Source organism: Mastomys coucha, unplaced genomic scaffold (assembly GCF_008632895.1).
Source record: "Mastomys coucha isolate ucsf_1 unplaced genomic scaffold, UCSF_Mcou_1 pScaffold23, whole genome shotgun sequence".
Taxonomy (NCBI): Eukaryota; Metazoa; Chordata; class Mammalia; order Rodentia; family Muridae; genus Mastomys; species Mastomys coucha.
The window spans coordinates 3616788-3634506 of NW_022196906.1; the positions used below are offsets into that span (position 1 = coordinate 3616788).

General features: G+C 40.6%; 1 protein-coding gene across 1 annotated transcript in view; it reads right to left on the reverse strand.

Moving 5' to 3' along the window:
- Arhgap42 (Rho GTPase activating protein 42) overlaps positions 1-17719 on the reverse strand; it is a 244151-nt gene that overhangs the window by 12749 nt on the left and 213683 nt on the right. Inside the window, exons 13-20 of the mRNA XM_031344323.1 lie at positions 9662-9724; positions 8431-8505; positions 7612-7696; positions 6803-6861; positions 5420-5525; positions 3261-3420; positions 1908-2052; positions 202-585 (exon numbers count right to left, since the gene is read on the reverse strand). Coding sequence (XP_031200183.1) covers positions 202-585; positions 1908-2052; positions 3261-3420; positions 5420-5525; positions 6803-6861; positions 7612-7696; positions 8431-8505; positions 9662-9724 — 1077 coding nt within the window. The remainder of the gene's footprint in view (positions 1-201; positions 586-1907; positions 2053-3260; positions 3421-5419; positions 5526-6802; positions 6862-7611; positions 7697-8430; positions 8506-9661; positions 9725-17719) is intronic.

Consider the following 17719-nt stretch of genomic DNA (forward strand, 5'->3'; position numbering starts at 1 on the left):
CAAGACATCACCCTACAAAGATGGAAAGATTCAGGGTGGGAAATGTCATGGTGCTGAGAAGTTTGAAGACCCAAACTCAAGAACAAAGAAGGCAAGCTCAGGTGATTTCCCCATTAATCTTATCCCTGATTAGTCACCCTGAACCGGCCAGCCAGCAACACTGGTACTGTGCCACCCAGCATGGGCTTCTGGCTTACTCACCTTCAGCTGCAGAGATGGATCTGAGAGAGGAAGAAGCAGAGGATCTCTTCAGTCCCGAGAGCCCATAGGTCCCTTTTTTGACTAGGTCTATGGGAGGAGAGACGTTCCCCGGGCTAGTGACTGAGGCCACACTCTGGCAATCTGACTCCACATCTGTTTTGGTGGCATCTTCCCGAGAACTTGATTCTGGACTAGTTGTCCAAAGACCCAGACTTTTCTGTCCATCGGAAGATGATGGGGCCGCAATCCAGGGAATCCCACCTGACTTCTCCCTGGGCTGGCAGGAAGTGGATTTTGTGGTGCTGTTTTGTTCAGAGGAGTGGGAGGAGAGTGACTCTATGCTGCCCATGGGAGTGCTGTCTGGGCTGCTGCTGTAGGAGTCACCTGCGGAGGAGACAGACAAAAGGATGGTGACTATGAGTCATTAACACGAAACAGCACCACCAAAGCCCCAGTGCAGTCTGCGCATCATACCTTTCATGGGCGTCTGACCCCACAGGCATGGTGGGCCTTTACCTCGCATGGTAGACTAGTCCTCAGTCCTAGAGAAAGGCTTTAAAGTCCGCCTCTGATGGCGGTGAATGTGACTTTCCATACATTCTCTAGGATGATTTTTTTTAACCCATCACTGTGAACTGCCCCTATGAATAAATGTGTATCTTTGAAGCATTTTTGGACTCACTCAAAGTTAACAAAAAATGCCTCTGACACAGGATTCAGAAGTAAGAGAAATAGGCTCCCTTCATGATATTGTGTAATTTTTAAAAATCAGTGGAAAAGACATATTTCTATTAAAGATGTATTTTTGCCTTCTTTTATTTTCCTGATCACAGGTGGCTCTGAGTTACAAGGTACCAGGTCTCTGTCATTCAAAGGCACCATTGAATTTCACCAGAAAATCACAAGCTGCTCCGAGCTTTGTAAGGAAAGATTTTTTTTTTCATTTTCCTACTATGAATATAGTGACACAAGAGACTGGCTGTTGGACTGGGGTATAACTCAAGGGTACAATGTTTGTCTAGTCTGCCATTTAACTAGGTTTATTTTTTAATGTTTCTAAAAGTATCAAAAGTCAGAGACATTATACTAAATCTTGCAAATATATGTAAATTAAAGTTTACTGGACAATTTTCTATTAAATCTTAACCACAGGGAAACACTGGGGCCTAGAAGAAAAGACATCAAATGAGAATCACCATTGTTTCACGTCTGTCATAGGCTCAAGCAGTGGTCCACACTACCTGGAGGCTTAGCTCAGAATTAGTGATTTCCTGCATGCCATTGGCTTTCTTTTTATTTCCTTATGCTCGTTGGGACAGTCTGACATCCAAGAGCTGATTCTTTGAGAACATAATGTGAAGGAAAGCTGTAAAATGTCTGTTCTGTCTGACATCCTCTAGCTTCTGACCTGCTACTCTGATAACAGGACAAAACCTGCCACAAGTAGCACCCAGTGTCCTTAATCACAGCCACAGATAAAAGAGCAGTGAGCAAACTACTTCTTTTTCTCTCTGTAGCAACAATAAATTTGCTTGTCCAAGGAACATTACCATGAAGCCGATAGGGACTGTCTCAGTTCTAGAAGAGGGGTGCTAGGGGGAAAAAAATCACCACAAGAACATCTAATTATTCCTAATTACCAAAGAAGTGAAGTCAGAATAAACGGAAGAATAAAGAGAGCCACTCCCTGCAAGCAGCACACTTACTGTCAGGCTCTGCCAGGCACGGTGTGTACCTCCCTCTGGGCTTCCGAGAACCTGTGGACAGGCAGATGGCACGGGTCCTTCGGGATCCAGATCGAGACTGAGGCTGAGGAAGAGGAATGTTTGGGTCTGGGGCAGTATGAAAAATCTACAGAGGAGAAAAATGGACTGAGGTCAAGAAAGAATGAAACTGTCCTGTGCATCCCACACAATAGACACTTCTGTGGCTATGAAAAGCATCCTAGCCGCGCAGGAGAGGCCTGATACAAAAGCTATTGCTTTCTTTTGCATCTACTGTACTCTGGGGTTTCATCTTTGCTGTTCCCCATTGCTTATGGTGAAAATGAGATCCCTGATATCTTTAGGGAACCCATCAAATATGAGCAAATGTCTATACCTAGAACCTCCATTCACAATGCACTGTTCTTTCCTTGTTGCTTTCATTTCAGGAAAGTATAACCTGGGGGAAACTTGGTCCTATGTGGCTTCCTGTGGAGTAGCTCCTTGTAGTGCGGGGGAAGGTCCTGAGATGCTAAGGGCTCTGGGCTGTACAGAGGTGGGGCTAGCTTTCAGAAATAGAAGGAGTACAGTCTTCAGATGTGGCTACTTAATGGGACTGTGAGCTTGCAACCTATGTAATGACTAAGGACATCATTGTGTAGTCATTAGGAAAGGATGGGCTCATTCTCTTAGAAGAAGCAGATCAGACATAATGGGCTGAATTTGCTAAGTCTACTTAATCTGGCTTTTACAAGTTCTCATTTCCATAGATACTCCAAGAACTTACATTTTTAGGGAAACCTTTTTATGGGAGACTTCAATTATCTAAGACTCCACTTTCCAAGCATCCCCCATCCCTCATTTTGAGACAGGCTTTTGCATGTATCCCAAATGAGCTTTAAACACAAGACCATGATTCAGATTCTCAAGGTCTAAGATCATACATGTGTATGGCCACATCTGATCTCATTATTTTAATTAAAAATATTGGAATTACTATACAGATTGGAATTACTGTACAGTCTAATTCCAGAGGAGTAAAGAGAGAGGACTAAACCACACTTAAACACAAGTAATGTTACAGTACCTTCCTAATCCATGCATTGAGTATGGATTAACTCATGCTCACTAAAGAAGGGAACTTTAAACATCCATGGTAGGAGAAGAGTTGAGCTATTAATTGGACTCTGAAACACTGAATAAATAGTTGACAGAAAGAATCAAAGTCCCCATAGAGTAATTTAAGGAACTGACAAGATGTGTACTTTACAGAAATCTCAGATCACAAAGGAAAGCTCACAGACAATACAAGTGTCCTTAAGATAGAGTTGGCAGTGTGAGGAGGGTCCCGGGTACCTTCTCATAGTGCTCAATCAGGATTTCTACCACTATGTTCTGAAACTTGATGTTCATCATGGCGGCCACGGTTTCCTCCTGTGCTCTCATCAGGGTTGGACCAAATATGACACCAAGATTCGAGATGGTCATGAGATTTTGTTGGCTATGTAGTGATACTCTGAAAATAAAGAACATAAACTCTTAATGTAAAGTTTCAGTAGGCATGAAATGTTCTTTTTTTCCATCAGCATTGGTGTACAAAAAAATTAAGCTATATATGTCTCTAGAGGGTAATTTCCCTGGTCAGTCCTGCTTATTCCCCAATGTGTTTGAGTAGAAAATAGATCAAAAAGGGAGAACGGTATTTATAAGACTGATAATTAATTGCTTTACTGCAGAGGTCGCATTGCTGTGCAGTAGAATGAGACTTATCCTCTCCATCCTACTGTATTTTGGCACCTCTTACTGAGCTTGCCTTCTCCTCTTCACCCTAGGCTCCCTACAGAATTGACAAATATTTAAGACAATAGTAATAATTAACTTTATCTCATAGTTATATACTATGTACAAATACTCATTGAATTATCACATGGCACAATGTGCTATGTTGATCTATGTCAATTAAGGACTTAAGAGGCCTCGTAAAATGGTTCAGAGGGTAAAATGTTTCTGATATGCAAACTTGATGACCTGAGTTAGATACCTGGGCCCCAAGATAGATAGAGAGAACAGATTCCGGAATGATCTCCTTTGACTCCACAGGTACATTGTACATGCTCATGCCATCTCCCATAATAATACAAATTTGTATTTTTAATGATTTAAAGAAAAATCACTGGGTAATAACACTATATAAATATAAGCTAATAACAAAAAAGGCCCAATTACTGAAGGAAATATGTCTTAGGGGCTTTATTTATTTGTTTGTTTTGTTTTGTTTTGTTTTGCCTGAATTAGACGCAATTTCCCCAGAGAAACATTCAATTGTTTGGTATTTCTGCATTGTACTTCTAGTATACAGATAATTAAGAGTAGGTGAACTGACACTATATTTTGATTCAAAGAAATTTTTTATGAAAGTTATGAATCAGCTTTTTATATAATACACATTTTACTTTATTGAAAATTCTTGGGGTTGAATTTAGAAGAATCTAGGCTTGGTGATAGAAACCCAGTATCCCAGATACTCAGGTGGCTCAGACAAGCAAACGTGAGGTCCATACTCTCCCACTGAGTTATATCACCAGCTCTTATCAAAAATTCATCACTACAGCATGTCATCCCATCATACAAATAAAGTCATCTACCATTTTTCCATCTATCTATTCATCCATCTACCTACACCTACCATTTATCTACCTGCTTATCCATCTGTCCATGCATCCATCCTTCTATCTATCCACCCATCCATCTATCCATCTATCCATCCATCCATCTATCCATCCATTTATCATCTATCATCCATTCATTTGTCTATCTATTCATCTATCTATCCACCATCTATTTATCTACTATCCATCCATCTATTATCATCTTCTGTCACCTACCTATGTCTATCTATCTATTATCATCTATCTATCTATCTATTATCATCTATCTATCTATCTACTATCATCTGCCTATCATCTATCTATATTTCTCTACCTATATATCTATCAACTATGTGTCATCTATTTATCATCTATCTATATCATCTATCTGTCATCTACTTGTCCATCATCGAAGTTATCTATCTGCCTACTTACTTACCTGCTAATCTAAGTGAAATAAAATCTTTACAAAAAATTTTGTGAACCCCAAGGAATAATCTGCAGAGTCAATATGACCTGTAGGAACTTGCTGACCTTAGTCATATCTAACACTGATTTTCAAACTCACTATTCTAGCACACTTAAAAGAACTAGAAATACATTTCCAAGTTGACATGAAATATTTCATCACTATTTTAATGGTCACAGTGGACACAATTATCTGCATATTGGAGACATCCATATTGACACATAGACAAACACATATCTTAAAAACAAACTGCATACCATTTTCTAAAGCTCACTCAAGGGAGTCCAATTACAACAGCAATCACATAACAGCATCATTTATTTCAAAAAAGACATTAACAAGCTTATCTTAATAAGAATAGCAAGTCATTAAAAGAACATTGTGAGTCACAGAATTACTTGAGAAGGTGTTTTATCAAGATGTCCAGCATCTCTCTGTTTTTCTCTGGCAATTTGTGAACCAGTGCATGGACTGCCTCCACCCTGTAGTTTTGGTCGTCTGACTCTGTCATGTAAAAAAGGTTACAGATGTAATTGTGTTCAAACCTGTGATATAAACATTTATCATGTGAACATCACACCCAATCCTGCCATTCACACCTTAAAGCATTGCTTCACATGTTGTTATTAACACATCTTTTAGGTTAAGAAATGTTGAGTAAGCTTTTCCATCGTTGTAATGTTAGGAAGCAGAAAAAACAAACTGCATTGTTTTGTGGCTTGTTCCTCATCACTAAACTATATTGTTCTGGCCTAAGGCATTGCCTGCCTGAGTTTAACAATAAGAACTTCATAAATATAATACACATATGCATACATATATGTGTGTGGATACGAATTATAAGTACTGGTGTAGACTGCCCAGTGTATTAGTGGATATAATTCACATTCCTACATACAAACATGCTAGAGCTCTTGCCCTGTGTTAACAGAGGAATCCAGAGCTCTTCTCTTTAGTTCATAGTCAAAGAGAAAATTCAGTGTGACTATGATGGTTTGAATGAAAATGGCTCCCACCAGTTCATAGGGAGTGGTGCAATTAGGAGAGATGGCTTTGTTGGAGTAGATGTGGTTTTATTGGAGGAAGCGTGTCATTAGGGGTGCGCTTTGAGGTGTCACATGCTCAAGCCAGGCCCAGTATCCTTCTCTCTTCTTGCTGCCTGCCTATTGGGATGTAGAACTCTTTGCTACCTCTCCAGGACCATGTCTGCCTAGATGCTACCATTTTTCCTGCCATGATGGCAATAATCTGAAAGTCTGAACTGTAAGCCAGCCTCAATTAAATGTTTTCCTTTATAAAACTTGCCATGGTCACAGTGCCGCTTCACAGCATAAGACAGTGACATTTCTGAAGTGTGGACATTATGTAAACAGAAAACAGTAAACTAGGACATCTGAAACTTGAGAAAGTCCTCAAGCAACTCAGTCCTGTGCTGCCAGACTAAAGCCTGGGTGCCTGTAACATTTCAGAAGGAGCTGATCTCTCACATTGTCAGTAACAAGTTTGGGCATAAGTGCCCAGCCTTTCACGATCGTTCTCAAACTCTTTATGTTATATTACCATGTCACCTAGACCAAACTGTGTGGAGACAAGAGGAAAGCACCCAGGTCAGGCTAATTCTAAGGACTCCCTAAGGTGGTAGAATGGAGGTGCCAAGACTCTGACATACCTGCTAAGTACATGAAGGTAAAAACATTTAGAACCAAGGCCAGAGTAAGCAAAGGTACCCAAGAACATATGTCTGCAGAGGCAAAGAGAATGGACTGCAAATGCGTACTTACTGACAGCAATGATGAAATCCTTGTGCAATTTGTAAGTCATTAGTGGCTCTGCAAGGCACCTACAACAGACAAGCAAAGAATAGCTAGAACTCTAGGAACCCAGTCTTCCTACATTTCCAGGTCTTCTTTAAAAACTCTGCAATTATTTTTAGCCATTCAAAGACAATACAGTGACTAACCAAAATAACTGGCTGCTGAGGTAGTATGAGAAAGTCCTAAAAGCAGCTCCAGTTGGTGCTAGACTACAGACCTCAGACAGCCACTAGTCCTGAGCACTCTTATTACAACTGTGTGAAAAGGGATGCTACACTGAGCATGTAGGTCTGATGGTAGATGCTGGCCTAGCATGCACAACACCCTGAATGGGTCCCTATTACAATGTAACCCAGGTATAGCAGTGTATACCTGCAATCCTAGTACTGTTGAGGTAGAAGTAGGTAGATCACAAGCTCATGGGCATTCTCAGACATGTGGTAAGTTGAAGGACAGTCGGGGCTACAAGAGACCCTGTCTCAAACTAAAACCAACCAAACAAAAATGAAACAAAAAAAATGGGTGCTATGTCTTTAGAAAAACTCAGAAAGACTAACTCGTGATGCACACAACACTGCAGCTTTTTAAATTACTGTTGGAAAAAGCATTATGAGTTCCCAAATGTGTAAATGCCACTGAAGTTGCTTCCCCTTATAGAAAGGCTTTGAACTGAGAAGTGAAGCCCATGCACATGGATTCCATGTAATCACGTGGTTCCTTTCCAAAGAAGAGGAGAGCATTCATGGCCAGAATCCCCAGTATTAAACCTTCCTCACCTGAGGTAGTTTTTCAGCCCACTCGTTATAGTCTTATTGTCCCACAGCTCAATATCAATGTCCATGTCAGGAGGGGACTTGGGAGCTGGAAACAATAAAAATTGAAATGTGTAAAATGCAATTCAAAATATTTTCTGTGCCATGACAAGAACACATACCAATTCAAGTGGGTCGAAGGAAGAGAGGCTTAGTTCTTAAGACTCCAGTAAAGTTCAGGAAGCTATACTCCAGTAGAGCTCACTACTGGAAAGTTGCACTTGTGATCTGATTGGAAACTCTCTCTGTTTCTTATGCTCAAAGATATCATTTAGCATTATTGTCTCTTGAAGAATCAATTTCTTGATAATTGTTGACAGGATGGGGCATGCTTCTAAGTACTTAGCATGGGCCGACATTAATTCAGTCCTCACATATCTGAAGAAGCAGGGATATTACCACCCTCAACTCAACAATGGAGGAGACAGAGACACAGAGAAGCTAGGCAAATTACAAGACAGCAGAAAGCTTTTAAATGGTGGAGCTGGGATTCCAAACCAGGAAACAGTCCGGAACTAGAAATGCCATCTGTTATGGTGCAATGTTTAAAACTGAATAAAAGACTATTGTTTTAGCATATTGGTAAGATGGTTCTTACATCCATGGTCTGGGGTTCAGGTGACAGCACCCCCCCACATTCTGAAGCAAACTTTCAAAAGTTAACTTTCAGTATGATGTAAGAATTAACAAAGATAAGAAACCATTTATGTCTCAGAGAGCCCTGAATTGGATGATCTGTACAAATATCCAAAATCAATGGCACCCGTTTCCTCTAAAACTTACAAAATGTGGTGTTCATGAGTTTCTGGACCTTGGAATTCACTCCTCCTATTCGGTACAGGCCCAAGATGGTGATGCCTAGTGGGAAGAAATTTACAAGAGAATGACTTAAGGAATGACTAGCACAGAGCCTAAAAATCCCAAACATGCCCATGCAGAATCTGAAAGGCACTTATCCAGTTTTGCTGTGGATTATTAGCCATCTTACCCTCAAAGTACCCATCTAACAGAGACATCTGAGATCAGACACTGAACATTGATTTATGTGTCTTGAGATCTTCAAAGTCTTGAAGTAAAGCTGCCTATTCACCATGCTTTGAACATAAAAATGCAGCAAAGATAGGAGAAGACCAATATGTCTCATCTATGTCTTCTGTGTTACAGAGTCCTCTGCATTCAATGGTTCCATGTCATGTACATCTTTATTTCAAAGACAGGAGAGAAGATTGAGAGAACCCAAGGATTCTACTCCACCCTTAAACCATGTACATGTAGGAAAACTGTGAATGCAAGGTTAAAGAACTCTGAAGCACAATATGACTTTCGCTTTAAGCAAGTGTTTCAGGAAGTAAAAGTATGTAGCTGCTTTCTGGAGGCAGTAGCATGAGGTCATGAGTCATTCCCAGAGTTGAAAGACAGGACGAATGAACCAGTTTTTCAAGTCACAGAGTGTAGGGCAGGTAGACAATGGGCATAGTCTTCCTAAGATCTGACCTCTAGTATTTGAAAAACTTGAAAAAATTTGCAATGATAGATAGTATTTTGGCCTTCAGCAAGAAGTAAGCATGGTGACATGTTTGACAAAGTTATGAGAGAAATAATAAAGGGGTTGGAGAGAGGCCTCAGTGCTTAAGAGTACTACCTATTCTTGTAGGAGCCAGGTTCATTCCCCAGCACCCACAAAATGGCTTACAACCATCCATAACTTAAGTTTCAGGGGATCTGATGTACTCTTTTTACCTCTTAAGATACAAGGCATTCACACAGTACACATAAATTCATTCAGGCACTCACATATACATATAAATTAAAATAAATTAATCTTCAAAAGAAAGCATATAATTCGATTGAAAATATAGTTAGCTTTATAGTCACATAGTTTAAATCTATAGCACTCTCAAAATTATTTTCCTGTTCATGCCTCAAAGTTCACTTCCATTTCTAAGTGAGGGTTTTGGGTGGGAGAAGGGACACTTACATATGGGGATAGCCGTGCACCCATCCCCAAACTCACCTCTCGTTTCTACAGCTTGAATGCATTTTCTCACGAAGTTGAACCCTGCTTCGTTTAAGTACACTGCAAATGAGACACAGCCAAATTAATAACTGATGTGGAGTTTGCCTTCCCCAATTCAGCTGGCTCTGCTCTATGTTCTCAAAGTTTACAAGCAAGATGGTAGGTAGCTACTGCATTCATCAAATATCTTAATTCATCAGGAAACCTCACAATCAGTTACTTCATGAAGCTGCACAGTAGGAAGCACAGACCCCTATATATGGTGTTGAGGCCCACTTTTCCTGAGGCAGCATGTCCCACATCCAGAAGAGTGAAAACTGAGAGTAAGGCATTTCAGGTACTCATTCTTCCCCATAAGGCCACTACAGCATTGTGAGGACCTAAGCATAATTCATTAGGTTGCTGAAAACTCTACTGTTCTCTTTTCACTTAGGGTCTGGGTTTCAAGCTCACTTCTCTTTAAATCATGCTTTACACTAAGAGCAATCCAGATGGGCTCAGTCCTCATGAAGGGCTCATGAGTCTACATGCAGAACCTGAGCCCATGTCCAGGACCTCCCCTACACCTGGTCTTGAAGTAGTAAATAGCAAATAATTTTTAGTATATGCTAGATTTTCTTTAAATCGAGCTTAGGGTTGGCAATATGGGTCCGTGGGCTGGGCACTTCCTGCCAGACATTATGACCAGGATTTGATCCCTGAGAAGATCCACAGAGAAGAAGCAGAGAATCCATTCTTGCAAGTTGTCCTCTGAGCTCCACTCAAGAGCCACTATACCATGTGTCCACTAACTACAGCCATTACTCAATATCAATCATATAATAAATACATAAGCTGTGAAGACAAAACTAAACTAGATTAACTACATAAAGGAAAACATTTAAAAATGCCAAGTATTTTTTCTCTCCAGTGATTTTCTAAGGTAGGACCAGCCAGGAGGCACAGGCCTCAGAAGTGGCAGTAAAGCTGGGACAGGATCCTTTCTACCTCCTTCTACACCTAGGAGGGACAGTGGATCCACAGCCCTCACTGCCCTTTCCCTCTCAAGTGGAAAGCCTGTCTCCAGGGAGTGCTCTGACCCTAGGACTCAGGAGGGATGACTGATCCACAGCCCTCTGCTTACAGGTCTTACCAGAGGAGAGCTGATTTCCCAGAAGTGCTGACACAGGCTTACGGATCCAAGGAGGAACAAGCTCCAACCAGAGACAGCAAAAACATCTAACACCAGAGATCAACAGATGGTGAAAGACAAACTCAAGAATCTTACCAACAGAAACTAAGACTACTTGGCTTCATCAGAACCTAGTACTCCCACCACAGCAAGTCCTGGAACTGCCAAAACACCGAAAAAGCAAGATTTGGATCTAAAACCATAGCTCACAATGGTAATAGAGGAATTTAAAAAGGACATGAATAACTCCATTAAAGAAATACAGGAGAACACAGGTAAAGAGGTACAAGCCCTTAAAGAGGAAACATAAAAATCCCTTAAAGAATTACAGGAGAACACAAGTAAACAAGTAGAAGCTCTTAAAGAGGAAACACAAAAATCCCTTAAAGAAGTACAGGAAAGCACAACCAAACAGGTGAAGGAAATGAACAAAACCATCCAGGACCTAAAAATGGAAGTAGAAACAGTTAAGAAATCACAAAGAGAGACAACTCTAGAGATAGAAATCCTAGGAAAGAAGTCAGGAACCATAGATGCAAACATCACCAACAGAATACAAGAGAAAGAAGAGAGAATCTCAGGTGCAGAAGATAGCATAGAAAACATTGACTCAACAGTCAAAGAAAACACAAAATGCAAAAAGTTCCTAACCCAAAAAATCCAGGAAATCCAGGACACATTGAGAAGACCAAACCTAAGAATAGTAGGTATAGAAGAGAGTGAAGACCTCCAACTTAAAGGGCCAGTAAATATCTTCAACAAATTATAGAAGAAAACTTCCCGAACCTAAAGAAAGAGATGCCCATGAACATACAAGAAGCATATAGAACTCCAAATAGACTGGACCAGAAAAGAAATTCCTCCCGCCACATAATAGTCAAAACACCAAATGCACAAAACAAAGAATGAATATTAAAAGCAGTAAGGGAAAAAGGTCAAGAAACATATAAAAGCAGGCCTATCAGAATTACACCACACTTCTCACCAGAGACTATGAGAACTATAAGATCTTGGACAGATGTCATACAGACCCTAAGAGAACATAAATGCCAGCCCAAAATACTATACCCAGAAATACTCTCAATCACCATAGATGGAGAAACCAAAGTATTCCATGACAAAGCCAAATTCACACAATATATTTCCACAAATCCAGCCCTTCAAAGGGTAAAAAAATGGAAAACTCCCAGCACAAGGAGGGGAACTACATCTCTGAAAAAGCAAAAGTATAATCTTCCAACAAAACTAAAAGAAGATAGAAGATAGACACATTAATGGAATTCCAACTCTAACAACAAAAATAACAGGAAGCAACAATTACCTTTCCTTAATACCTATTAATATCAATGGACTCAATTCCCCAATATAAAGACATAGACCATCAGATTGTGTACATAAACAGGACCCAACGTTTTGTTGCATACAGGAAACCCACCTCAGTGACAAAGACAGACATTACCTCAGAATAAAAGACTGGAAAACAATTTTCCAAGCCAATGGTCCCAAGAAAAAAGATAGAGCAGCCATTCTAACATTGAATAAAATCGACTTTCACCATAAAGTGATCAAAAAAGATAAAGAGGGACACTTCATACTCATCAAAGGTATGATCTACCAAGATGAACTCTCAATTCTGAACCTTTATGCTCCAAATCAAAGGGCATCTACATTCATAAAAAAAACTTTACTAAAGCTCAAAGCACACATTGCACTGCACACAATGTGCAAAGTAGGAGAGTTCAACACTGTACTCTCTGTAATGGACAGATCATGGAAACAGAAACTAAAAAAGATACAGTGAAATTAACAGAAGTTATGAAAGAGATAGATTTAACAGATATCTATAAAACTTTTTATCCTAAAACAAAAGGATATACCTTCTTCTTAGCACCTCATGGTACCTTCTCCAAAATTGACCATACATTGTCACAAATCTGGCCTCAACAGATACATGAAGATTGAAATAATTCCTTGCATCCTATCAGATCACCACGGACTAAGGCTGCTCCTCGATAACAACATAAACAATGGAAATCTCACATACCTGTGGAAGCTTAACAACACTCTACTCAATGATAACTTTGTCAAGGAAAAAATAAAGAAAGAAATGAAAGACTTTCTAGAGTTTACTGAAAATGAAGCCACAACATACCCAAACTTCTCCTTATACAAAGTTCAAGTCCAAGTGGACCAAGAACCTCTATGTCAAACCAGATACACTGAAACTAATAGAAAAGAAAGTGGGGAAGAACCTTGAGCATATGAGCACCGGGGAAATTTTCCTGAACAGAACACCAATAGCTTATGGTATAAAATCAAGAATTGACAAATGGCACCTCATAAAATTACAAAGCTTCTGTACAGCAAAAGACACTGTCAATAGGACAAAATGGCAACCAACAAATTGGGAAAAGATCTTTACCAATCCTATATCTGATAGAGGGCTAATATCCAATATATACAAAGAACTCAAGAAGTTAGATCCCAGAGAGCCACATCACCCTATTAAAAATGGGGTACAGAGCTAGACAAAGAATTCTCAATTGAGGAATACCGAATGTCTGGGAAGCACCTAAAGAAATGTTCAACATCCTTAGTCATCAGAGAAATGCAGATTAAAACAACCCTGAGATTCTACCTCACACCCGTCAGAATGGCTAGGATAAAAAACTCAGGTGACAGCAGATGTTGGAGAGGTTGTGGAGAAAGAGGAATACTCCTTCATTGCTGGTGGGATTGCAAGCTGGTACAACCACTCTGGAAATCAGTTTAGTGGTTCCTCTGGAAATTGGACATAGTACCATCAGAGGACCCAGTTATACCACTCCTGTGCATATACCCAGAAGATGCTCCAACATGTAATAAAGACACATGTTCCACCATGTTCATAGCAGCCATATTTATGATAGCCAGAAACTAGAAACAACCCAGATGTCCCTCAACAGAGGAATGGAGACAGAAAATGTGGTACATCTGCACAATGGAGTACTACTTAGCTATTAAAAACAATGAATTTATGAAATTGTTAGGGAAATAAATGGGTCTGGAGAATATCATCCTGAGTTAGGTAACCCAATCATAAAAGAACACACATGATATGCACTCTCTGATAAGTGGATATTAGCCCAGAAGATTGGAATATACAAGTACAACCCACAAACCACAAGAAACTCAAGAAGAAGGAAGACCAAAGTGTGGAAACTTTGTTCCTTTTTAAAAGTGGGAACAAAATACCCATGGAAGGAGTTGCAGAGACAAACTATGGATCAGAGACTGAAGGAAGGACAATTCAGAGACTGTTCCATCTGGGACCCATATTCAATCATCAAATCTAGACACTACTGTGGATGCCAGTGAGTGCTGGCTGACAGGAGCCTTATATAGCTGTCTCCTGAGAGGTTGTCCTAATACAGAAGTAGTATTAGTCCACAAAGTACAGGGTCCCCAATAAAGGAGCTAGAGAAAGGATCCAAGGAGCTGAAGGGTTTGCAGCCCCTTAGGAGGAACAACAATATGAACTAACTCGTACCCTCAGAGCTCCCAGGGACTAAACCACCAACCAAAGAGCACATATGGTGGGACTAATGGCTCCAGCAGCATATGTATAGCAGAGGATGGCCTAATCAGTCATCAATGGGAGGAGAGGCCCTTGGCCCTGTGAAGGTTCTATGCCCCAGTGTAGGAGAATGCCAGGGCCAGGAAGCAGGAGAGGGTGGTGTGGTGAGCAGGGGGAGGGGAAAGCGAATGGGGGGTTGTTTTTGTTTTTTTATTTTATTTTATTTATTTTTTTGGAGGGGACACTTGGAAAGGATATATCATATGACACATAAACAAAGAAAATATCTAATAAAAAAATAAAAATGCCAAGTATGAGAAAAACTTGAAAAGTCTTTATATTATAATAATTTTCATCATGTGTGGGATGCATACAATTTTTTAGTATGCCAAAATAGTACTAAATAAGAATAATTCATACTATTAAAATTAAAAACTTTCCAATTTTAAAATGCTTTCAATCTTATCTTAAAAAGTTAGGTAACTGAGCACATTGCTCCGTTTGTCAATAAAACTGGATAGGAGTAAGAAATCATCTTCAAACTGTTTAAATAAAACTAGCTTTTAATGCATAGAACTGAGAAAACAGTATCATGTAAGATGGAGTTATTTTGTTAACTGTGCATTTTGAGTCAAATAAGCAATAGACTGGCTATCTCTCAAATGCAGACTGGAATTTAGAAACAATGCCCCAGCCTATTCTAATTCACTCAAAGCAGCTGCCTTGCATAGCTCAAACATGCTAGAGTCTTTGGACTACAAGGGGTAAATGCAGTATTATTATTAATTCAGGGTGTGGAGGAAAATCAAACAGCAATAGCAACCAAGTATTTCTGTTCATTGTCTCAGACTGCTGGCACTTTGCCTCAAAGAGCTGGCTCCATGGAGCTGAGATGACCACCAGCATTGAATACAGCCAGGCAACCCTGCAGGCCATCCAAGCCTGGGTATGATGCTGTATGTCTTGGAGTGTGCCTACTAGCTTTTTCAAATGAGATCCTTCATCTATAAGATGTCAACTGTGGGCCTTCTGGTTTCTATCTGTTCCCAGAGCTGATCCTGTGCCACAGGACTCCATACCGAAATAGTGCTGGAAGAGAGCATCCCAGGAGTGCAGACAAGCCTCCAAATGCAGGTAAGACCACCACTGCCGCTCAGGTAAGACCACCACTGCCGCTCAGGTAAGACCACCACTGCTGCTCAGGTAAGACCACCACTGCTGCTCAGGTAAGACCACCACTGCTGCTCAGAGAAACACGATTGGAACCCTCAGGAGAGAGAGAGAAACTGAGGAGTGGCCTTGGACAGGGGCCTTCCATTTTCCATCTGTGCCCAGAGGACTCCATCCCCAAATAGTGTCAGGAGAGAGCTCATCTCCCAGGAGTGCCGACACACCTGTGAGCACAGGTGAGCCCACTAGTCCTCTTCAAATTCCTAGCCCAAAAGGGACCCTCCCAGAGCAATCAGGAAACGGGAACCAAGGAACAGCTGGGGACAGGATCCTGCTGGTTTCTATATGCACCCCACAACTGACCCTGTACCACAGCTCTCCATACATAAAATTCCTCCCAGAGAGAACTGATCTCCCAGGAGTATTGGCACAGAGGCTTGCAGGAGGGAAAAAACCTAGTCAGAGACAGCAAAACCAGCTAGCCAGAGATAACAAGATGTTGAAAATCAAGAGAACATAAGCAACAGAAACCAAGGCTACTTGGTATCATCTGAAACCAGTTCTCCCACCACAGTGAGCCCTGGTTATCCCAACACACCAGAAAAGCAAGATTTGTATCTAAAATCATATCTCATGATTCTGATAGAGGAATTTAAGAAGGACATAAATAATTCCCTTAAAGAAATACAGGAGAACACAGGTAAACAGGTATAAGCCCTTAAAGAGGAAACACAAAAATCCATTAAAGAATTAGAGGAAAGCAGAGACAGATGATCCCCAGATAAGCTGGCTAGTGAGACCAACTCTAGGGGTGAGCTCTGGATTTTCCTGAGAGATTTTCACTCAGTGTATTATGTGGAAGAACAATGGAAGATGACTCCAGACATCAGCCTTAGGCCTCCCCATTGGCACACAAGTACGCACACACTTATGTGTGTGCACATACATACACACAAACAAATATACATATAAACACAAAGACGGAGAGAGATGTAAAAGCATTCTGATACTTGCTGAATACACAACACCTAATAAAAATGGCAAAAAGAGAATAAAACGTGTTTTAGTTGACATGGTTTTAATCTCTTTTACAAACTTAAGTATAAAAATCTCATCCTTATAGGACCACTAAAGGATGAACTAAAGAAACATTTAGAAAGCTACAAAATGGTGATGTGGGGTGTTGGTTCTGTGCTCACGCCTGTTGCTGAGTGCAGTATAATGTAAACTCCTATGTATATATGGATACTTCATGAGTCAGGTCTTCCTTATTCTTTGAGTATGTCTGACACAACTATGGCTTGAGGAAGTGTTAACCAGTAGTGTCGTTGTTTAAAAAGGCATGTCATATGACTTAAAAACAAAACAAAACAAACAAACAAACAAAGAGCAAATTGGAGCCAACGCAATGCTTTGTTTCTTTGAATAGACGTAGCTGAAACGTTTAGTGGGGGAAGCCTTGTGAACCTAGGAGGTGGCTGAAAAGGTTAAGAGACGTTCCTACAGGTTTATTATACTTCAGTACATCACAATGATGGAATGCAACATGTCACTGAACTGAACAGACTGTGCACACCGTGGCTGCTGTGGCTGTATATTCACTGCTTTGTCCTTCATGCAGAAAGACTGTATTCCTTGGAATCTTGAAGACTGGTTATCATTATAGGATCAATGCTATCCAATGGGATAGAATGAAGGTGATCCTATGTCCCTTTCCAACAGACCAAGGTTATTGCAATTGGAATAAGACCAGCCTGATAGAGAAGGAGGTAACTCTCTGAACTCCCAAGTCACTGAGGCCCTGTGTGGACACGCACTATGAACCAGAGAAGAACTTTTGCTGTTGCAAGCCTCTGAGATATGCCAATCCGTGATCAGCTGTCATCACAGCCTGGTCTGGCATGGGATCATCCTACATGGTAGAAATGTGGAGTTTTGGTGTGGGCTATGCTATCTCTGTTTCAGAGCTGGTGAGCAAGGTCAACCAAATGCTGTTCCTCTGGTCCCCTTTCTCCACCGTGCCTGAGTCTGAGCAAACGTCTTCCTCAAGGGGTGAAATGGATCATCTAACGATCTGTGAACTCTCTGAAGGCTGTTCTGTGCCCCATCGCTACTTCTCCCTGTTTTGGAGAAGAACAGAAAAGTACCCAGAGTCCAC